This window comes from Pistacia vera, unplaced genomic scaffold, assembly GCF_008641045.1.
Source record: "Pistacia vera cultivar Batoury unplaced genomic scaffold, PisVer_v2 Contig1099, whole genome shotgun sequence".
In the NCBI taxonomy this organism is placed as follows: Eukaryota; Viridiplantae; Streptophyta; class Magnoliopsida; order Sapindales; family Anacardiaceae; genus Pistacia; species Pistacia vera.
The window spans coordinates 99,668-124,434 of record NW_022195136.1 but is presented as its reverse complement, the minus strand read 5'-3'; the positions used below and the strand labels follow the sequence as shown (position 1 = coordinate 124,434).

General features: G+C 37.8%; 1 protein-coding gene and 2 pseudogenes across 1 annotated transcript; 1 reads left to right on the top strand and 2 right to left on the bottom strand.

Moving 5' to 3' along the window:
* Window positions 1-8,923: 8,923 nt before the first annotated feature.
* On the top strand, window positions 8,924-10,979 carry LOC116137910 (pentatricopeptide repeat-containing protein At1g74900, mitochondrial-like). The gene has a single exon (XM_031423610.1). It carries the CDS (start codon window positions 8,934-8,936, stop codon window positions 10,401-10,403), a length of 1,470 nt encoding a protein of 489 aa, XP_031279470.1. The 5' UTR covers window positions 8,924-8,933; the 3' UTR covers window positions 10,404-10,979.
* A 448-nt stretch (window positions 10,980-11,427) lies between these two features.
* Window positions 11,428-15,868, bottom strand: LOC116137930 (annotated as a pseudogene).
* A 1,502-nt stretch (window positions 15,869-17,370) lies between these two features.
* LOC116138004 lies at window positions 17,371-22,329 on the bottom strand (annotated as a pseudogene).
* Between the last annotated feature and the right edge of the window lie 2,438 nt (window positions 22,330-24,767).

The window sequence follows — 24,767 nt, the reverse complement described above, 5'->3', positions numbered from 1 at the left end:
GACGACTTCTAGAACCACCAGAAGCTGTAGCAGCATGGGGAGGAATGGAGGGAATATTATGAGGTGTATCGGATTCTGAGAATGGGAAAGTGAGACTATTTGAATCTACTGTATTTACATTAATAAATTCATGGGGACTATGATAATTTCCTTCATCATCGAAATTGATGGGATGAAAATATCTATCCATTATAGTTAAAAAAAAAAAAAAATTGGATATAGAAGAAATAAAAATTAAAGAAGGAGAATTGGAATTTGGAAATATGAATTGAAAATTGCAAAAACTAATAAAAATTAAAATGAGAGCAAATTGACAACAAAGAGAATAATTGAGATATTTCAATAGAGAAAATGAGAGAATTTGGGATGTGAGAAAATATGAGAGTTTAGGCCCTATTTATAGAAAAAAAATGGGAAAAGAAAATGACCAAAAAGACCCTTCCAACTGTTATAAGAAGGCTATATTTCAAGGGTAAAAGGGGTATTTGAAAAAAAAATTAATTAATTAATTTTTTTTTAAAAAATTTGTCAACGGCCAACCCGTCGGGTTGGATGGGTTTTTTAAAAAAAAAATATACAACCCGTCGGGCTGCTGGGTTGGTCTATGAATGTAACAACTATTGTAAACTAATACAATGCATGCATAATAACAATAGAAAATTGGGCCCAAAAACTTTCTTTTCATTATAAGTCATATGTCTTTTATATACAAAGAGTATTGTTTACAAAAAGTCATTTTAAAAGACAAACAGGGGAAACAGTGTAGCTATTGCTCCTCGCTTGCCGACGCCCCTCCGACTGCATCAACACTTAGATCCTGCATCCACAAAGGAAAATAATGGGGCGAGCACAAAATAATGCTCAGTAAGTAAAACCCTCTATCTGTCTATCCCCGTATGTATTACTCTTAATTCTTTCCTCACACTTTCTGTTGTTTCTTACTAAACATCATGGCCTCATCTTACCGGAGGTACGGCCGGATGGCGTTCACACAGCACCATCTCACTCTTCATGACTATCGGGTGGAATTCACACAGCACCAACCCGTTCTTAGTGACTACCGAGTGGGGATCACGAAGCACCTACCCGGTTTTCGTAACTATCGGGTGGAGACCACATAGCACCTACCCGTTCCTCATGACTTTCGGGTAACGATCACCAAGCATTAACCCGTTCCTAATCACTGTCGGGTGATGATCACAAAGCATCAACCCACTTCTAATAAATGTCGGGTGATGATCACAAAGCATCAACCCCTTTCTAATAACTAACCGGGTGATGATCACAAAGCATCCACCCGTTTCTACTACCTATCGGGTGATGATCACAAAGCATCAACCCATTTCTAATGGCTATTCGGGTGATGATCACAAAGCATCAACCCGATTCTCATAACTGTCGGGTGATGATCACAAAGCATCAACCCGATTCTCATAACTGTCGGGTGATGATCACAAAGCATCAACCCATTTCTAATACTCTTCTCATTCACTCTATTCTAGCACTTCTCATTCTCTCTACCCTTAGAGTAGTTGCATCCACAAAGTTCTCTACTCATAGAGCAAGTGCATACACAAAGTTTCCTACTCTTTCTTAGGTCACTTCTCAATGCACAATTAATGCTTATGGATGGTTCATCTCCACTAATGCACTTATGAAATGCCAACATGCAATGTTGCAAGAATTAAGGTTCACTACTCATACTCAAACCTCTATTAGGCATTTCATCAAACAACTCAAGTGCATAATAAAACTCTACTATAACAATAATTCTAAATCTTTCTCTAACCATCCAAAATGGGGAGAAACCCCCTCACATAGCCACATATCCTGCCAAAGAAAGACACTTCCAAAAGGATTCCTCAAACCCCTTCAATTCCATCTCAAACTACCTTTCCAACCCACATCTCACTTCTTATATTTGCAATGTATAAACAATCACAAAGCACTAGAAATCTCTATTTAAGCCTCAATAACATGGCATATAACATGTATATAACATACATACATAAGTGCTATCAAAACCCTAATCAAGAAAATTCCCAAATCTCAACTTGGGTTGGGGTTTACTTACCTTGTTATGGAGAGATTTCACTAACTCTTCCTTTCACTTGGTTTGCTTGACTTTTTCTCTACTCTTAAACAAAAGAACAAAAACCCTCAATATTCAATATATACTAAAACTCACAAAGCTTCACAACCAAAGCAAGAATCCTTACCTTAGGATGCCTTAGGTTGATTTTCTACCCCAAATCACTCCAAAAGCCCTTTAAAACTCCTTGATCAAAAGAAAGAGAAATTGAGAGGAAGCAAGAGAGGAAAGTGGCGTTGGAGAAGAAGAATGAGGGGTTTGCAATGTCTTAATTCCTTTTAATGAAATTTATACACAAGCATTCCCATTTTGCCCTTACTCTTCTTTAGGAATTCTATCTATATCCTTTGATTCATTACAAACACACCCCCATAGCAACATATTTTCCATGAAAATTCCTTACATTTTACTCCCCACTTTTCCTGCTAATTAGGGGTAGAATGGTCAAATTGCCTTTAGGGAAGAAAATATCTAAAACTTAACAAACATTTTGGTCGGCCTGTCGCCGCGGCGAAGAAACTTCTGTCGCCGCGGCGAAACTATCCAGCAGCTTCCCCGTGGCTTCAACACCTCTTCGCCGCGGCGAAGCTTGGAAAACTGATCTTCTTCTATTTTCAACCAATTTCAGGGCAAGTATTCAACATAACACTCAATCAAAGGTCAACCAAACAATATTACCAAGAAACCAACCCAAATAAGAGTAAAAGAAGAAACACTAACTACGTACCTCAAGTGAGGCGTTACAATGAAGACCCGGCCCGCCCGACAGGGTATACGCGGGCCGGGTTCTTGATGAGGAGGTTTGCTCATTTCCTTGAGTTTTTGGATTCAAATATTGGGTTTACTTATTACAATAACATTGTGGTTCATTTGCAATATTTTAATAACCAACCTAGGGTGAAACTCGGTAAAGTTGTTGGGTCCTGGGTTGACCAGTAGTTCAAATCAGGTGATAGACTTTTAAAACTTAGTAAATACACCCTTAAAAATTATAGTTAAGTCCCTATGGGTTTGAAATTTAGTAAACATTCCAAATACAAATCGGTTGGCGATGGCGACATCCCAAATGCAATCCCAATTGTCCCTTGAGCCAATTTTCTAGAAAATCTACCTAAGATTTCAGTTCGATTTTGGCCAGATCTCACCAACACCGACGACAGCATTCCAGACTAGATCCCATTGACGCTGATGTCGACAACCCTCTCCATCACCTCGAAAATACTCCCCTCTTCCTCTCAACCAAAACCCACCTCATCACACCCCTGTTAGCCTCGCCAATCGCTGGTAAAAGCTACTTGTTTTCGTTGCTAGTTTTTTTCGACTTCTGGTTGATTCACTCACCATAAATCAACTCCGTCGCCACCATTGCACTCATTGACACTTTTTCTTCAAAGGCCCCAACATCTTGACCTTCAATTGTTTGTTGATCATCATCCCAAATTCTAGGGTTTTGAGTGGATAGGAAAAATGTTAACCCGGCCCAGTGAAGCTCCCAGGTCCTGGTTGAACGAAATAGAGACAATAACAAGAACAAAATAACAATAAAACAAATCACAGACAGTAAACACAGAGAAAATAACATGCACGATTTACCCTGGTTCACCCAATATGGGCTACTTCTAGCCGAGTCAATATTATTGCAATACTTCCTCACCTCTCTCGTTTACAATGAATGAATTGTCCTATGATGGCTATCACACTCATAACAAGAGAAAAATATGTTTATATACTAGGTTTAAGTGACAAAACCTAGTTTCACAAGGATTCTTATTCCTAACCCAACCCAATAAGGAATTAATAACTTAAAGAAATCCTTTAGCGGTTATACATGGAAAAGGCCCAAACTACCTATGGGCCCGGGGGGCTACCCCTATGACCCTTGCCTGCTCACTAGGGAACAAGGCCTCCCCTTGCTGACTGGTCAGCAGGACCACCGAATGCATCTGTATAACCCATTAATGCTGAAGTAGTCGACAACTCCAACATTCTCCCACTTGGCGAATACTTCACACAATGAACGCCTACCTTATTAACACACCATGTAAACTTTGCTAAGCTCACAACCTTGGTAAGAAAATCTGCAACATTAACAAGTGTATCAACCTTCTCTAACAACACCAATTTTTCCTCCACCTTTTGCCTGATGAAATAGTATTGTATGCCAATGTGTTTTGATCGCAAATGAAAGGCAGGATTCTTGGCTAAGTAAATAGCCCCTTGATTGTCACACCCTATCTTCACAGCATCAACCTTGAAACCAAGCTCTAAACTCAATCTTTGAAGCCACATAGCTTCCTTGCTAGCATGTGTCAATGCCATGTATTTTGCCTCAGTCGATGACAAAGCCACAGTACTTTTCCTTTTATTCATCCAACAAATAGCAGCTCCAAATAGAGTTAATACATACCCACTTGTAGAATGCCTACTATTGAGCCAATCAGCATCCACAAAACCTATCACACCTAGCTCATCCCCAGTCACCATGCCCTCTTTATAGCATTCCAATGCTCCTTGCCAGGATTTGACATAAAACGACTTAAAACTCTCATTGCTTGTGTAATATCAGGTCTCGTGCACACCATGGCATACATCAAAATACCTACAACACCAGCATACAACACATGTGTCATTTCTTCAACATCTTCCTTAGACTTAGGGCATTGATCAGTAGACAATTTCACTCCCAAAGTCATAGGATTCTTCACCGGTTTGCAGTTTGCCATGTTGAATTTCTTCAACACCTCCTTAATGTACTTTCTTTGCTCTAACCACAATTTACAACTCTGACGATCTCTTGTAATTTGAATACCCAAAATCAAATTTGCAGCTCCAAGATCCTTCATGTCAAATTGTGCAGCCAACAAACCCTTCACAAAGTTTATTAACTCATTGCTATTCCCTATCAACAACATATCATCTACATATAAGGTTAAAATAACAAAGACATTTTCTAACCTTTTTACATACACACAGTGATCCACGTTGCTGTGGCTAAAACCATGCTAAAGAACATAAGAGTCAAACTTCTAGTACGACATCCTTGGTGATTGTTTAAGCCCATACAAAGACTTCCTCAACCTACACACCAAGTCTTCCTTCCCTTTACATACAAACCCCTCAGGTTGCCTTATGTAAATTTCCTCCTCTAAATCTCCATGTAAGAATGCCGTCTTTACATCAAGTTGCTCAATTTCAAGATTATACGCAGCAGCAATAGATAGAACATACCTGATTGATGTTAACTTGGCCACAGGAGAGAAAGTCTCACCATAATCAATACCCTCAATCTGCGAGAATCCCTTTGCAACGAGCCTCGCCTTATATTTTGCAATTGTTCCATCTGCTTGCAGCTTTCTTTTGAACACCCACTTGCAACCAATTGCCTTTCTATCCTTAGGCAATTTACATAAAGCCCATGTATTATTCTTGTACAGCGAATGCATTTCTTCATTCATTGCAAGCTCCCATAGATTTGCATCTTCCATGGCTCTTGCTTCATTTACATTTCTAGGTTCATCACCTGTCACATTCAAAGCATGCAATCCATTCAGGGCACTTAGAGAGAAACGAACTGGTGCCCTTCTAACTCTTGTAGATCTTCTCAAAGTTGGTGACACCACAACTTCATCATCAAAATCTTCCTTTGAGCCATCCACATAACCCTCATCAACCACAATATCAAATTTATCTTCATGATCAGATTATGTAGGCTTTACATTATCAGTCTCTGCAGCAACATTAGGAGTCACCTCCTTCTCTTGCTCTATTGTAGTCACATCAAACTGAACTTTCTTTGACTGTTCAAGATCTTTAGGAGCTCTCATAGGTTGTTTTACCTCTCTAAAAATAACATCCCTATTGTAGATGATACTTCTACTCACAGGATTCCACAACTTGTACCTCTTGATGCCATTTGAACCTCACAAACTTGCATTTCTCAGATTTACTATCAAGCTTGCTTCTTTTCTCCTTTGGCACATGCACATATGCATCACAACCAAAAACCCGAATAAAGAATAGATAAGGCTTCTTACCATAAAAAGCTTCATACGACGTCATGTCTTCAACAGAAGAGGTAGGAGACCGATTCTTCAAATAACAAGCCATTGCAGTAGCTTCAACCCAAAATTCAGACCCCAAATCTGTCTTATTCAACATACACCTAGCTTTCTCTAGCAGTGACCAATTGAGATGTTCAACCACTCCATTCTACTGGGGTGTGTAAGGTGTAGTTTTTTGCCTTGCAATTTCGTGTGTTGCACAAAACTGCCTGAACTTACAAAAGCAAAACTCACTGCCATTATCAGTTCGCAAAGCTTTAATTTTCCTGTCAAACTGATTCTCAACTAAAGCTTTAAATTCCCGAAATTTCAAGCTTCAGACTTGTTGCGCATGAAATAAACCCAACAGTATCTAGAAAAATCATCAATGAAAGATATGTAATACCTGGATTTACCAACAGATTCCATTGGAGTGGGCCCAAAAATGTCAGTCACTATGAATTAACTCTATAATTTTTGTTGCTCTTATGCATGTCGACTGAAAACTGACCTGATTCTGCTTGCCTTGTAAACATTCCTCATAAAACCCAAAACTCATGGAACAATTAGGAATACCTTCAGCCATTTTCTGAGTTACTAAAGTAGACAAAGTCGTCTCCCCAGTGTGCCTCATTCATTGATGCCACAATGTTGCAAAATCAATTTCTTTTTCAGGCTCCTTTTTCGAAACATAACCACCCAAAGAGGAATTTCTTACAACTGATGCCCGCAGCCTGTAAAGTGTTCCATGTTGCACTCCTCATGCAATAACCATATATCCTCGAGTTATCTTGTAGGATGTTCTGTCACAACTAAATACTATACCTGCGTCAGCCATTGTTCCAACAGAGAGTAGAAATCTACTCATACCAGGGATGTGCATCACTTCAGGGAGCGTCCTCACTGAACCATCATGCAACCTCAACCTGATTTTCCCACCGGCTAATAATCTTCACAGTAGTATCATCTCCTAACAAAATGTTTCCTCCATTGTATGTCTCATACTCACAAAACCATTCCTTGTGAGATGTCATATGGAATGACGCACTAGTATCAACATACCAGACTGATTGGTCTGATCCAGCCATACACGCAGTAGCCACATACATATCACCATCTGATTCTCGTTTTACGAGGTTTCAACTTCCTTCCCCTTTATCGGTTTGTTTCTGCAATCTTTCTTGAAACGCCCAAATTCCTAACATCTCCAGCATTTAATCTTACCTTTATCCTTGCTCTTAGATCTACCTTGCGACTTTCCCCTGTCGCCAGACTTATTAGAATTCCTATCAAGGTTTCGTCCCCTAGCAGTTAGAGCATCCCTAGACGAACCCTCTGAACCTCTTCGCCGCATATCCTCTGCTAACAATGTAGAACATATAGATTCCCATAACATCTGTGTCGATCCTCCACCACCAAATCGCAACAATCAGGTTGTCTCACGTATCAGGCAGCGAGCATAACAATGTTACCACTTTCTCAGCTTCAGTGAGTTGTACATCCACAGCCAACAGTTGATTCACCAAAGTAATAAACTATCCAGGTGTGCAGCAAAAGAATCCCCATCATGCATATAGAGATTGTAGAGTTTCTTGCGACGGAACAACATGTTCACCAAAGACTTGCTCAAATACATATTTTCCAGCTTCTGCCATAAACCCTTAACCGTATCCTGATCCATCACATTTGTTAAAACGGAGTCCTCAAGACATATGCGAATCAAACCTTTGGCTTTCTGATCCATCTTGTCCTATTCAGCAAGTGCGGCATGATCAGTCGCTGATAATTCTCCTCTAGATGTCGTTGCAAGTTTAGACCCAGGCGTACTTGACGCTGCAGTTCCAGACGTTTCACTCGTCGTAATAGTGACTGTCCTGACTGTCGACCTATCATTCACAATTGCACCCCATAGATTCCTATCAACGAGAAGATCCTTAATCCGTAGTTTCAAAAGCTCGAAGCGTTTGCCGTCGAACTTCTCAATCTCAACCTTTGATCCTGCCATCTCTAAATCACAATCTAACAAAACCTGAAAGCTCTGATACTAATTGAACGAAATAGAGACAACAGCGAGAACAAAATAACAATAAAGCAAATCACAGACAGTAAACACAAAGAAAATAACACGCGCGATTTACCCTTGTTCACCCAATATGGACTACGTCTAGCCGAGTCAATATTATTGTAATATTTTCTCACCTCTCTTGTTTACAGTGAATGAATTGCCCTATGATTACTATCACATTTATAACAAGAGAAAAATATGTTTATATACTAGGTTTAAGTGACAAAACCTAGTTTTACAAGTATTCATATTCCTAAGCCCAACCCAATGAGAAATTAATAACTTAAAGAAATCCTTTAGCGGGACCCTCGAATGCGTCTGCGTAACCCATTAATGCTGAAGTAGTCGATAAGTCCAACATTGTTTAAACCAGTCAGGCCAGACCGGGTTTTAAAATAGTGCTTATTTGGTCATTTTGGGCTTGTAAGGAGTTCAATAGACTTTCGGGATTAATTGAGGGGTGCATAAGTTAGCTTAGACATCCTAGTTACCCAAAACAAACAAAAAGAAGTCAAGTGTAAATCGCATACAAAATTAACTTACTTTAGTAGAATTCTTATGACCATTAGGTTTAACTAGTTAAAGTTGCTAACTTCCATAATTTGGACGAAGATTTGACACATTGTATTTGTGAAGTGTTCAGGTCTATCTGAAAAAGAGAAATTTACACAAAGGAGTTTTTAAATACTAAATAAGGTAGTGCGATTTATGCATGCGAATTGGAATGTGAGCCCAAATGTTTACTTTACTGAAAATACCCCCTCACCATAGTAAGCGTCTCTCTCTTCACTCACCCTTCACCACCACCCTTACACCGTCACCGTCACCACCGGCAGCCGAACCAACCGCCATAGTCAGCCTCATCCTCACTTCGACTAACCCACAAACCCTAACCCAAACCCTCCACTCCCCTACTCTCCCCTGGACTCCAGAGCTTGTCGACCAAATTATCAAACGCCTCTGGAACCATGCCTATAAGGCTCTCCACTTCTTCACCGTCCTCTCCTATCACCCAACCTACTCTCACTCTCTCTCCTCCTTTGACCACGCCGTTGACCTCGCAGCTCGCCTGCGCGACTACAAAACTGTATGGACCCTCGTGCACCGGATGAAATCCCTCCGCCTGGGCCCCACCCCAAAGACATTTGCAATCATTGCTGAAAGGTACGCCTCTGCTGGGAAAGCTGATAGAGCAGTAAAGCTTTTTCTGTCAATGCATGAACATGGTTGTGGTCAAAGTTTGACTTCTTTTAATACCATTCTTGATGTGTTGTGTAAAGAAAAGAAAGTTGAGAAAGCTTACAACTTGTTTAAGATTTTTAGGGGTAAATTTAAGGCTGATGTTGTTAGTTATAATGTAATTGCAAATGGGTGGTGTTTGGTTAAGATGACTGGAAAGGCTTTGGAGATTTTGACGGAAATGGTTGATAGAGGATTAGAACCCAATTTGACGACTTATAATATAATGCTTAAAGGGTATTTTAGAGCTGGTCAAATTGAAGAAGGTTGGAGGTTCTTTTTGGAGATGAAGAAGAGGAAATGTGAAATGGATGTTGTTACTTACACCACTGTGGTTCATGGGTTTGGTGTTGTGGGTGAAATTAAGCGAGCTCGAAAGGTTTTTGATGGGATGATTAAGGAGGCTGTGCTCCCATCAGTTGCAACTTATAATGCTCTGATTCAAGTTTTGTGTAAAAAGGATTCTGTTGAGAATGCTGTAGTGCTTTTTGAGGAGATGGTGAGGAAGGGTTATGTGCCCAATTTGACGACTTATAATGTGGTGATTAGAGGGTTGTGTCATGCAGGTGAAATGGAAAGAGCTATGGAATTTATGGGAAGAATGAAGGATGATGAGTGTGAGCCAAATGTACAGACGTACAATATTATGATTAGGTACTTTTGTGATGCGGGAGATGTTGAGAAGGGTTTAGATTTGTTTGAGAAGATGGGTACTGGAGATTGCTTGCCAAATTTAGATACATACAATATTTTGATAAGTGCAATGTTTGTGAGGAAGAAATCTGATGATTTGTTGGTTGCTGGGAAGTTGTTGATTGAGATGGTTGATAGAGGATTCATGCCTAGGAAGTTCACTTTGAACCGGATTTTGAATGGGCTTCTACTAACAGGTAATCAAGGTTTAGCTAAAGAGATTTTGAGACTGCAGAGCAGATGTGGCCGTTTTCCTCGTCAATTCAAATTGTGAAGACCGTTTGCATTCAGATTTGTTGATGACCCTGGACTATTTCTGACTCTTTGACATTCAGAGGACGGCTTGCTCCTTTTCCCTATGGATGCATCATGCATCATATGATTGAATGAGGAATTCAATGGGCACTGGACTTGGGGTTTCTTCTGCTTCCTTTTCTAGCAGTCCAAAGACTAAGACTGTTATCATGTGTGCTGTATTGAGGTATTGACGGTCTTTAGACCCCATATTGGAGGATTCATACCTCTATCAGTCTTTGACGGAAAACAGAGTACCATTCTCTATATGGGGGCAATCAAATATTGGAAGCATTAATGGTATGGCTGTGATCAGTTTTGAGGTTTGTTTGCTTCCTTTTATTCTGATGTCATATACTGGGTGCTATAATTATCTTCAATTTGAAAATCGATATGTTAGGTGCAAAGATTAAGAGGATTATTCTACCCTACATGTCAAACCTTTTGCGAGTTGTTTCTGTCCATTATGGTGTATATAACTTAGTTAAGTTGATAACCTTATTGTACAAAAGTTAATTTCATCTTTCACTAGTTCTGCCAAAAAAAAAAAAAAAAAGGTAAAATGCTTAATCAATCTAAATTTTGACCTACTGGAGGGAGAATTGTTCAACATATTAAATCTTCAGCCACTGAGTCCTCAGTTGTAGATTTTTGTAGATTTGGGTATCAGCATCATTGAAGATATCAGAACTGATTGTAGTGCATCAGATGTGGTTGGTGACGCTCCAGTAATGGTGTACGCCCAGATCCCTGTGGTGGTGCTTGTTGGGTATGTAATATTAAGCTGGTCATATTCATGAAATATCCTTTACAGAGAAGATTGTTGTTAATCATCCTGAGGAGCAACAGGATGTACTTGTCATTTTGAGAACAGTGATACTCTTCATTATGCAATTCCCCTTTCAACATGATTCTTTCCTTACGAATTACACAGGTCCTTATATTCATGTTTTACTTCCCTATTCATTTTCATTTGGAAGTCTTCCAGTTTTAACAGTGGTAGAATAGCCAAATCGTTAAAATTTTATTCTCATCTAGAAAGCGTCAATTTACAAATGGGTAATAAACTAATTGAAATAAATAGTGGTTTCCCTACTTGAAAACCAGTAAGAGCAATTATTACAACCATAAGGAGAAAGAGCCCAATGGTGCGCATACATAGATGCGAGATGTGTTTCATCTCTATTAAAGAATGATTTCCTCTAGAACACTGACATTGAGTGTCTTGTTTGGAAGGACAATGCTGTTGGTCACCACCACTTCATCTTCAACAGACACAGCTTCACCTGGATCATAATTTTTTACAATGCAGATTATGTAGGGTTAATGTAAAGAGCAATACTATACTTATAACTCAATCTTACAAACTTCTCACAACCGACGTAGAAGTTCGCAATTAGGTTTTGTCTGCTCGTTATAAATCTCGTTTGTTCAATTGCAAACTGATTAATTGTAAACTGTTATATCAAGGTTGTAAGAGAAAGTTTGATAGATTGAGTTGTGGGCCAATGTTTATTATAATGTAAATTTATCCCAATAGTGTTAAAAAAGAAAGAAAAGAGCGAGGAGGGAGAAGGCATTAAGAAGATACCAAGGATTGTAATCCCGAGTTTAGCATTGTAATCTCCTTGAGCCTGTAAGTTACTTTGTCAGATGCAGAATATAAAGAAAGAATAAAAACACAAAGACTGCAAGGATTTGTACCATAAGCAAATATTAACCAGTACAGTTTGTGACATAAATAAAAGAAAAGATCGTTTATGTCATCAGTAATGCACCGACAATAGACAGTCCAGAAGCATTTCTGAATGAAGCTAAAAGTAAATTCACTGAAGTAACTGATACTTAAAAACTTACCTGGACACGGGACCATCGCCCGATTGAAGATTTCCACCCGACAATTGCATTCGTGACGACTGCATTTTCCTGATAAACGGATATACATGTCCCAAGTTAGAAGTTTTGACTTTCTTTAAATTCTATACAATTTTTTATTTGTTTACATACCATGATTTCAACTCCGTCTAGGATGATACAACTTATGAGCCTAACTCCTGCTCCTATACGAGCATTAGCAGATATTGAGACATTGGGACCAATCTGTTTCCATCATTGCACAAAAGTCAAATATATTCCAAACTTGGAAGTAGAAAAATTATGAAGGAAAACAATGCGAACTATGGGAACATTGGTTCTCTAGTCCATATGCTCACTTCAGCGCAGTTAATTAATAATAATTTGGAAACAAGACAAGAAAAAAGAGCAAAAAATGGATCCCACAGAAGAAAAGCGGGGATGGGTGAAGCAGAAATACAGCACAGTTTCATAGCCAAGATATCATTGCCATGTAACATTAAGACACTTGGAATTTGACTTCTTTAAGAATTCTAAGTCATGCAACTTTCTTCCAGACCATCCAACAATGCTTTACTGGAAGTAATGAAAAGAATACCTTAGCTGTTTGATGTACTTTTGCTGATGGATGAACATACACATCACCGATAATGGTGGCATTTTTGGTACCATCTCCACTAGCCAAAACATGGGGAGAAGTGCGCCGGAATTGGGAAAGATACAAGCCAGAACATTTCAGTGACATTCTGCAGGTATTATCAAGAAAAAGAAAATCAGGTCCTACTTGAAGAGCTTTCAGTTCTGATTTTCATTTTGCCGGTTTCTTGATAATTTTGGTTTCTGGTTTGTCACTGTTCTTTGCTGGTTGGCAGAGAAGAGGAGCGAGGGGGGTGTTGTAGGTGTTTTGTAACGAACTAACATGCTCAATTGCTTAGCTTACCCAGGAGTTTTAATTTGTTCCCAGAAATCCATGGTCTCGTATGTATATAACTGCTTCTTTCCTGCAAGAGGTGACAGGATATCTTGGTCCAATCTAACAAAATCTGTTGGAAAGCTCCTGTTAAAGGACCTCATGTTAGGGCAAGTTGACATGAATTATATAATCTTTCAAATAAGAAACTTACAAAAGTGACATTATCTTCCCAAGTTTAGAATTAGCTTCTAAATAAAAACATTGGGTAAATCTCTTCACCAAGGAATGCCTAGTGCTTACTGTATTATCAAGATTTCAATTTCCAATGACACCCAGCCCTGCTCATGGAGGGTGTAAAACATATTATGTGTTTATTAATAGTTAATATATACCAAGTCATCTGTTAATGCTGTAGGTAACACCTGAAGAATCAGAAAACTAAACAGTGAAAATTTTGAGAACCAGAAAACAGATATACCTCGTAGCTGACTGAAGTGCTTCAAAGCTGGATACACGTCTCAGATTTTCTGCAAATGACGAAAAAAGAAATTGGTTTTGTAGATCAACGCCAGAAATAGAAAAATGAGACAAAAGATAATTTGTAACATACGAATACAAATGTCAATGTCTCGAAATTCTCAGATAGCAATAATTCAAATAAATGTGTCAAAAACTTGATTAAACTTAATTTTGATTTCTACTAAGGCCATGTGTTGTGCAGTCACATCGGTTAAAAGTATGTATTAAACTACATGAACTTTTTAACTTAATCAGTCTGGCGTCAAACTGACAGTTTAGTATCACCGACCTCTGTGTTTCAGTTGTGATGAAACACCCTGGATGGCAGTAAAGATATCTGATGTAAATACATACACACCACAATTTATGCGGTCACTTACCTACATTAAAACACAACTGTTAAGAACTTACAAACAAAAAATAAGTAACGACAAAAATAGAACGACAAGCAATAAACTATTTCAAAATTTCATGAACAGTTATGCAATAGAAAGTTTATTGACATGTTAAGAAGTAAAAGTTCTCTGATATTGTACATACAAAAGTTCAGGTTTCCTCTGTGTAATGCAACAATTCATTGGTAACTGGATCAGCAACTAATTCACCGAACTGGCTGGCTGACTCAGCAGAAACCTGCACATAAAATAAGAGTGACAACCAATATAGAGATGAGAAAATTTTGAAATAAAATTCATCTTACAATATCTTGTGCGTGTCTTCACTAACCCTGATGACTGTATAGTTCCCATGCCACCATATCTTTTGTGAGCATCTGAAAATATTAAGGAAACAAAAAAACAGCAATTACAGCTCTGTGAAAACTGAGAACACCATAAAACTTAAAATAGCAACTTATAATTTGATTGAAGTTGTTGCTTTACTTGGATCATTCATACATGACATTCAGGAAACCACTAATTGGTATAGATTCAACTATTCATAAAGGAAGGAGAAGAAAATCCACTCTAGGAGAAAAGAAGATAGTTACCAGCATTTCTGGCAGTGGAAAACGCAGCAAACATCGCAGTTCACAGGAAGAATGAGACGGTTGACAAAATAATTGCTAATCACATTCTAATAAAAAGAAAAACAACTATAATCTACTAAATATATTACACTTAAGCATGCAACAATGTTCTATATATTAGAGAAAAGGTACAAGGAATTTTTAAAGATTGAAATGTTTAGCAACAAACAGTATGCTACACCAAAATAATTAGGTTATGTAATAACCGGGCTATCTTCCATGATCAGATCTCTAAAGTTATAAAGCGCACCAGCTGAACCATGAGGCTTGTCTTCCCTCAAATATCTAACAACAACATTAAACCAAGAATTCACTGAAATTTAACCAAACACTTGAAAAACTGGAAATAGAAATAGACCAGAAGAACAGCAAGAAGTTTACCACAGGGACCTTAAGCTCATTGAGATTGAGGAAACATACAATGCAAATTCACCGCTCCTCATAGAATCCAACAAGATAGATCTGTGCAAGGTTTGGAATCTGTAACAGAAAAAGCAATCTCAAGCACTCTTCAAATAATAAACAGGGATTTACTTTTAAGTGAGGATCCAAGAATATACTCTTTTACAAGCAGAAATCGGATGATGGACCATTGGCTCTCCAGCTAAAGGAAAAAGAGGCTTAGGAATATTCAGTGACAGGGGCCGGAATCGGGTACCTGTAATTTTAAAAGTTTTCAACAAAATTCAATGAAAATTTTCGTTTCATATCCAATTACTTCAACACCAATCAAGCTTCATTATCAATCATATCTAAATTCAAACCAGATAACAAATGTTCCCAATATAGTGAAGATTGGTTAACACATCCAAAATTGAAAATGATCCCACAAATATTAAAACTGTAAATGAAATGAAATCAAACATCACAATTCAATTACCTTTCGTGGGACCGCCCACCATGATCACAGCAACGACTCTATCCTCTGAGGTTCCCATCTCCAAAATTCAACACAAACTCAGATCTTCAAATCAAAAACTCAGGTTAGATAATGAAACACACAATGTCAATTCATTCAAGAACCCAAATGAGCAAATATAAGTGACTCTGTGTAGCTCAGAAAGGGACCATTGACCTCACTAAAAAACAAATAAGCTCACAGTAAGGCCCAAAATTCCAAAAATATCGGTATTTTTACCATATATAAATAAATATAATTTCTGTGTGTGTTGTGAGTGGAGAGAAATAGATAAATATATATATATATATATAAAAGAGAAAGAAATAGAATGGGGTTATGGACCTATGGGCTATGGTTAGTATTGTTCTGACTTCTGAGTGAAACGTATGAGTAAAATGCAAGTAAAGATCCAAATAAAGTGTGGTTAAAGAGTTAAAAGGGTTAGATGAAGGTGTGGCGAAGACAACATAAGAAGCAAAGACAACCAACGAAGTTTCCTTTCGACATGTTTTTTCTCGCTTATCAAGTGGGGGCTCTTTCCGATCTAGTTGAGAAATTTACCTCGTTAGCGCCAATGGTTTTGACTTGTTGCCTTCTATAAATTATATATATATTGAACATGGCCTACCACCTTGAGTTTTATATATGCATCAAATCATCTTCTACGTGCTCAGGACCCTTTTATGTAATCAAACGCAATCATTTGCATTGCATCATATAGGACAGGAGACCCTTTCCTATTTGACGCACTGAAAATTCCCATTCTTGCTCAAGTAATGTTTATAAAAATAGGTTTATATTATATAATAAATTATTGAGAAAGATATTATTATAAAAAACCAAAATGAAAAACATACGAAAGTTCCCAAATTTAGCTTTTTGTTTAGGAACAGTAAAAGGATGTGGATGCTGAATGACAGGAGGAATAAGTTTGAAGGATAAAATTGAATATTTTCCGTACGCTCGTGGTGCCTCTGAGGCTTTAATTTGATTTGAATATGTGTAAAGAGCATTTGCACTTGCTATTAAAAATTCCATTCACAATCAGTATCTTAATGAAAAGAGAATATCCATGGGAATCAACTCTTGTGTGGTGCAGATGTGTTATGTATTTATTCACCTTCATCACCCCCAAATTCCAATCATATTCATAAATTTATTGGATTACTTACCACCAGAAGAAAATGAATTTAGCCCACATTTTTGAAGCACTGTTTTGTTGATGAAGCATTGACCGACTCAGATTTCGAGTTGGCAGTCATAGACTACCATCATGTATGAACTTGCTTCCAAATTAAGAATAAAAAGGTTCCAAGTACATTATCGAAGTTCGAGAAAGATGGAAGATGTAGACCTATCCATGTGAAAATAAATCGTATCTTGGTTAGAGAAGTGAAAAGAGGTAGCCATTGTTGCTGGTCAGGTGTTGATGATGTACAGGAATTTCATTTTGCATCGTGCTTACATTTCCAGCCAGACATTATTAGCTAGCTTAAAGCTAAAGATTAACCAAGATTTTACTGAAACAAAATCAAGTTAATGGCAGTTAAATTGGGACGCCTATAATTCCCTCATGTGCCCAGTAACAATGTGAATGTCATTAAACGAAGCATTGAGCTTGTCCAAAGTCTAAACAAAGCATGGATTGAATCAAGAAATAATGACGTCTGACAAGGATGCAGCTCAGACACAAATGACTATGGGGCTCTGAAAAGGATACCATGAGAGAATAGTACTACTAAAGTTTTCTCCTTATTAATCAACAAAGCATGCCAATGGGGCCTTGTTAGTTGTTAGGTAGTCTAAGCGTAGACTACCATTACAAAACCATTCGCTCAATGGCATGCGCAGGCACCAAATAGGTTAATGCCATGCAATTATAGTCACACTCCACAAAGGTTGGGGGAAAATTGGAGCCACAACCCTTGGTAGCCTGAAGACTTTGCAAGAAAAACACAAATGGCAAACAAATATTCTCACAAACGAGTTCTGCCATTTCACCTTTCTATATTATTACAAGGTCTTTTACATAGACCTTAGTAAACTACATCACTCTAACCTTGTTCTCTCTCATTTGGTACACATGTGATTTCCAATTTCTGTTTCAGGGACACTCACAGCTTTGAAGGAGATTGGTACCATCCCCATGGTTCATCAGAGACATACTGAGTCACCTGCTTCACACTCAAGTAATTATCAAGTCCCCTGCAAAAAGCCAACCAGAAAACTAAGTTAATAGTATCAGCAGTATACAAACAATAATTTGACATACACATGAGAATATATTTATAGGATAGAGATAAATAAATAAAATGAAAAGAGAGAACTTCCCATAACTACTTAGGTCCTACTCAAAATATTCACAGTACTTGTACCATTTCTATCCGAATAAAGAGAACATACCATTCTCCTAATTCACGCCCAAAACCACTACGTTTTTTCCCTCCCCATGGAGCTTGACAAAAGCATGGCTGTGAGCAGTTGATCCATACAACACCCGCCTGGAAAGACTGCAGAAAGCAATCAAAGAAAAACCATTTACTCATCAAATCAGATAGACTGTTTCAACAGCTTGGCCCACTGTCAAGATATTGTTAGATTTTTGTCTTTTATCCACCTCATATGGTAGGGCTCACAGCGCATCCCCCTTAATTCAAACCTAGGACTTCATCCTTGGAAACAAATCAAGAGTAACAGTACTCAATTTGTACTCTTGTTTCATTTCCAATGATGAAGTCATGGGTTCAAATCAAGGGAACATGCTCTGGGACCCACTATTTGAGGTGGGTAAGAGAGAAATCCGAGGACAATATCTTGACAGTGGGCCGGGGTGTTACATCTATATAAACTAATTTTAACATGATTATCTTAAGCTGTATGCTTGCATATTACTTCAGAAGTCTCACCTTGCTTACACGATCACACCTTTCCAAATCATTGGAAATCACAGCAGCACCTAAGCCATAACTGTCGAACATAGATATTCAGAACATAACTTGGGAAATGAAGAAAGGAAAAAGAAAAGAAATCCAAAATATATATTCTTAGTAGAAAAAGAAAAAAAATCAACTCACTGGGTGTCATTTGCCAATTCAATGGCTTCATCTTCAGTACTAAATGTTTTAACACAGAGAACAGGTCCAAAAACCTCTTCTCTCCAAATTTCCATAGATGTAGTTATATCAGTTATGATGGTTGGCTCAATGAAAAATCCCTTCTTCAAATGCTGCCAATCATTTGAGAAATGAATGGCTATCATGACTGATTGAGAAAGAACGCACTGCCGACAATGAAAGTAGAGGATCATACCTGAGGACGAGCCCCACCGTACAAAATGGTTGCACCTTCAGTCTTGGCGTTTGAAATGAATTTCAATATTTTCTCATACTACAGCAGATTAAGTAAATATTAGAAAGATCATTTTCAATTAAGAGAAATGCTAAAAGTAAATATGAACATATCCATTAAGTTATATCAGTATGCAACAGCCAATCGTGCATCATATTTCAAGCAAAGAAATGGATTCATATTGTTACAGAAACTGTGGTGCTGAATCTGATACAGATTACGTCCAGGGGAATTTAGTTTCGCAAAAAAAATCAACAATCAACTTAAATAGAAATAGAAAATGAAACAAAAAAGAAGATATCTTTCGTTCAACCATTCATCCTAAAAATTGAGTATTCTTACCTGTCCTCCACTAACAATGGGTCCAAGCCTGCAACCTTCTTCGAATGGATCTGATACCTTAATGTTTTTGGCCCATTTCACAAGCTTGTCCAGAAATTCTGCTGCAATGCTTTCCTGAGATATATTGTCCAATATATACTTCTATAAGTGATTAAAAATTCAAAGAAAAACAAGCTGGAAATTCAGAATGCAATATATTAATTAACTCATGGTAATAGAAACATTTTACTTTTGGTTAGTCATCAAGTACAAGCTTTTAATTGATTGTGCTACTGGGCACATCAGGCATATTCCTCTTATCTGTCAGAAGGCTCGGAGAATGGTATTTATGGTATTAGCTACTTTTGTTTACTCTATCAAGAAGTAGAAACAAAGATGAAGCTGTGTTAGCAACCTGTTATGCTAATGTTATGTCAAGCAAGCTTAGATTCTGTCCAATTACATAGAAGCAGGAAATACTAAATAGGTATGTTATCTTGTCATCTTGTTAGTTGGATTAAGAGTAGGTTTCATAACTAGCAAGATGGCACATTGTTTAAAGTTCTCATTAGTTGATTCAGTGATATTAATTTAGTTTAATATAGTTAAGTGAGTTTGTTGTTTAGATCATTAAGTGGCTGACCAAGCTTGAAAATCTATGCTAATTTTTCCTTTCCATCTAAATTGACTTTTCTGTTTGCAGAGTGTCCTGCTGTCATTTTCCTCGGCTTGTGGTCCGTTATACTACTATTATCAGTGGGTTGTTATTAGTGCCTTTAAGTTAAAAACTAACCCAATTGATGTGCCCAACTGCCCTTTGACATTTGTCAGAGACTATTTTAATGGAATCAATAAATGTATAAAGGACATTTAAATTCATATAGGCACTTACATGTACAATAAGGCGGGATGTGCACTACACATCTGACCATTTGCAAAAGCAACCAAAGAGGGTCCATTCAGCAGCTGTTTGAATATAGACAAAGAGTAAATTGATAGCAATATCAATAACTTCAATAATATATACTAATTTTTCGAAATTAATTAGTATCAGATGACGAGAATCCGAGCAATTTGTTTCTATCAAAGAAAATGAAAAATCTGAGAAGCACGGAAATAAATTCCTAGAATGTCCAGAAAGTGCTGACCTTATCAAGATCAACATCCTCAAATACAACAATGGGCTTTTTCCCCAAGCTCCAAAGTAACAGGCTGGAAAAAAAACAACATATATGTCAGCAAAAGAAGAATGCAAATGTCAGCAAAAAAAAGTGTTTTTTTGCACTTGCGTCCTAAGCATCTGAGCTGCAGCTGTCATTATCTTGCTCCCAGTCACAGAGCTTCCAGTAAATGCAATCTGTATGATATAATATTTTAGGAGCATTACTTAGTAAATAAAAACATCAATGTCTCCAAATTGCCAAATTTTGGGATATATTTAAGATCAAATTCATTAAAGCAATAAAGAAATGAAAAAAGATAAAAGGTACTTGTCCACATGGGGATGAGATGCAAAGGTGCACCAGCTTCAGGGCCCAGTCCAGTTAGAATATTAAGAACACCGGCAGGAAGACCACCTCTTTACATATATCGGCCAGCTCCAAACAGGTCCTGAAATTAAAAAATAATTACAGGCATGCAATGTGATTAATCACATATAAACTGATGCTCATAGTGTGAGGACATAAAGCATGCCAATTCAGATGGTTTTAATATTGCAGCACATCCTGCAGCCAGGGCAGGAGCCACTTTCCATACAGCCATTAACATTGGGAATTCCTTCAACACAAAAAAAGGCAATTCTTAGTTACGAAAGCCAGGCTTTTTAAAAAGTAATCAACAAAAATCGTCAAAATCTAGTGAAGTACCATGGGTAATCAACCCAACAACTCAATGGGTTCCCGAAGAACATAACTCTTAAAATTCTCCAGAAGAGAAACAGGAGCCTTTTGCTTTGCATCTAAAGCCTCAGCAAGGTCTGCGTAGTACTCAAAACATCCAGCGACATCATCCTGGAAAACATAGACTGTCAACAGTATGAATAACAAAACACTGAACTTAATATTTCGATAGTGCCACAGCCATACAAAGTCCCATGCTGCTTCTTCCAGTGGCTTCCCGCAATCAATTGATTCAAGTTTTGCAAGTTCGGACTTCTCTCTGTACCTGCATAAAATGTCAACTATAAAAAACTCAAAACAAAATAATATAGGGCTTTTCTTGTTTCCAAAACAATGAGTTTTGCTAAAACATAATCCAATTCAGTGTTAGCTGGTTTGTGAATATTTGAATATAATCTACTCTGAACTTGGATGGGGTGATTGATCGGGTTATTAGGAAACAGAGAAATACTGATAAGAGGGAAATCTAATACTTTGGCAGCAATAGCACGCAAATACTTGGCACGAACAGCCCCAGATGCGGAGGCCCAATCTTTGCCTTTGTTTCTGGCAAGTGCTTTTCGGGCAGCATCAACTGCAAGCTCAACATCTTCCGCAGTAGCTGCCGGAATATCACCTGCCACACCACATCACATATTACTCAAAACTGCAAATTTCAACGTAGTGTTGCATCAATTCAACTTTAATGATACATTAAAAAAAATTAAACAAGTAACAATAATTACTATTTATCATCATCTTAGATACACAAACTACCAAATCGATAATACATCAAAGTCTAGAAATTAAAATGAAGAAACACAACTGAAAGAAATTGATGTCAAGAATGATAAAACAGTAGAAACTCACACAACGCTGAGTTAAGTTAAGTTAAAGCTTTGCGAATCAGAGAAAGAATAGCTAGCGACGCACAAAAATAGGACTGAAATGTATAAAAATAAAAAAAGGGATCTAACCGATGGTTTCTTCGGTAGCGGTGTGATGATAGGGATGCGCTTCTTCAAGACAGGTTCTCTCCATTCACCGTTGATGAAAAGCTGACGACTTGGGATCGGGGTTGCCATTATCAGAGTTGCTTGGTTTCAGGGTTTATTTGGTTACTACTATTCTCACAGTCGATACTGTATCTTCATCCATTATTGATCAGATTAATTTTTTTTTATTATATAAGAAGAAAGTACGGCTGTGTGACACGTGACCGTGCAATCCAATTACATCACATCACAATCAATTTTTATTTTCTCGAAAAATTACCTTCACCCCTCTCATCTATGACTTAGAAACGTTTGTTCCCAGTTACATAAACTAACAAAGTCACTCTCAATTTCAAAATTAACTGGGTTGTCTTAACATGTGATTGATATATTAATTTTTTTTTTAACGTCTTTAAATTTAAATTATGCCATTAGGACACACATTAAAAATCAATAACACTACGGGACCGAAATATTTGCACCGAATTTTTGTACTGGCCAACGTGAACGCGTTTTTCCATTTCTTTATATTTTTTTCTAGTGAACGGCCGTCATCAAATTTGGAGGCCGTTCACTCACATGGACGCCCGTCCATGTTATATGGACGGGCGTCCATATACAAGGGACGGTCTTCCATATAACATGGACGACCCGCCTATTAAATAAAAATAAAAATTTGTAAAAGCTTAGGGACGGCCGTCCATCCATTGTGGACGGCCGTCCATAATTTTGGACGACAGTCCATGTTATATGGACGGGCGTCCATATGCTAGGGACGGACATCCATATATATGGACCCGTCCATAAAAAGTTGTGTTGTTTTAGAAAAAAAACAATGGACGCCCGTCCAAATTTTTTGGACGGGCATCCATCTTTTTGGACGGGCGTCCATATAATATGGACATCCGTCCAAAAGCACATAACTCATTTATGGACGGGCGTCAATATAATATGGACGCCCGTCCAACAGCACATAACTCAGAAACATCCTTGCTATTGAACAGTTTTTCAACGGTTGTCATGCAGGTCATGCGGCGACGTAATTTCTTCAATGCCGCGGCATCTTCTTCTCTAGAATTTCTTCAATGCTGCCGCATCTTCTTCTCTGGAATTTCTTCGTGTCTTCAAGACTCTTCATGCCAAACTTGCAGCCAATCTTGCTGCCAATCCTGCAGCCAATCTTGCTGCCGATCTTCATTTTCTACCAAAAAGATTCATTTTTCAACAATAACTCTGCCAATCGCCGTGATGAAAAAGTACCTGCTTTTCATGTTACTTTTGCATGTTAAAGTGAGACAGTGCCTCTTACACTTGGGCTTTGTCTTTTTTTTTTTCTCTCTTTTTTATCTGGGATTTTTTTTTTTTAAAGTCTTATTGTCTCATTTGAGTTTCGTCTTTTTTTTTTTTAAGTCAAATTTTAGCTTATTGATTTTTTCATGTGGGGTTGTGTGCGTGTTCAATGCTCGCAAGAAGGAGCTGAAGAATAAGCAGAGAGAAGAGGAGAGGAAGCGCAAAGAAGAAAAAAAGGCGAAACAGGTACTTAGCTTTCGTTTTAAGCTGATGATTTGTTGATGAGCTAGGGTGGTAAGGAGCTTTTATCCACTGAAACCATGATGAGCTTGTGGACTGAAATATAAAGGGTTAATAAAATTAATTCCCCTAGGATAATGATAAAATTACAAATCTCCCTAAAATTCTAGAAATAAAAGCTCATCATGGTTTCAGTGGATAAAAGCGTGACGCAGTCCACAAGCTCATCATGGTTTCAGTGGATAAAAGCTTTTATATGGACGCCCGTCCAAAAAGATGGATGCCCGTCCAAAAAATTTGGACGGGCGTCCATTGTTTTTATTTTTCTAAAACAACACAACTTTTTATGGACGGGCGTCCATATTATATGGACGCCCGTCCCTAGCATATGGACGTCTGTCCATATAACATGGACGACCGTCCAAAATTAATGGACGGCCGTCCACAATGGATGGACGACCGTCCCTAAACTTTTACAAATTTTTTTTTTTTATTTTAATAGGGACGGTCGTCCATGTTATATGGACGACCGTCCCTTGTATATGGACGCCCGTCCATATAACATGGACGGGCGTCCATGTGAGTGAACGGCCGTCCAAATTTGATGGACGGCCGTTCACTAGAAAAAAATTATAAAGAAATTGAGAAACGCGTTCCACGTCGGCCGGTACAAAAATTCGGTGCAAATATTTCGGTGTCCGTAGTGTTATTGTATAAAAATTAAGGGTTATATAGGAAGGGCACTAATGTCATTTCATACCAATAAAAAATAAGTAAATTATAACATCAAAATATCAAGTAAAGATGAGCCCCAAATTTCTCAATTGTGAATAAAAAGCTAACCATTTAACTCAGTTGATTTCAGCCTCATAAAATCGCAATATGAGTTTGTGAGGCTGAATGTGAAGTCCCATTAATGTTCCTGCAAAGATATTTTTATAATGATTTTTTTTTTAATATACTTTTGTGTTGTGCGGAAAATTTGGAGAGGGAAATTCCCTATTAGGAGAGAATATATTTAGATTGGTTCAATTTGGAAGGAAGATATTCAGATTA

What these genes read in the sequence shown, in the direction of transcription:
- LOC116137910 (XM_031423610.1), top strand. Translation starts at nt 8,934, where the DNA reads ATGTTTACTTTACTGAAAATACCCCCTCACCATAGTAAGCGTCTCTCT.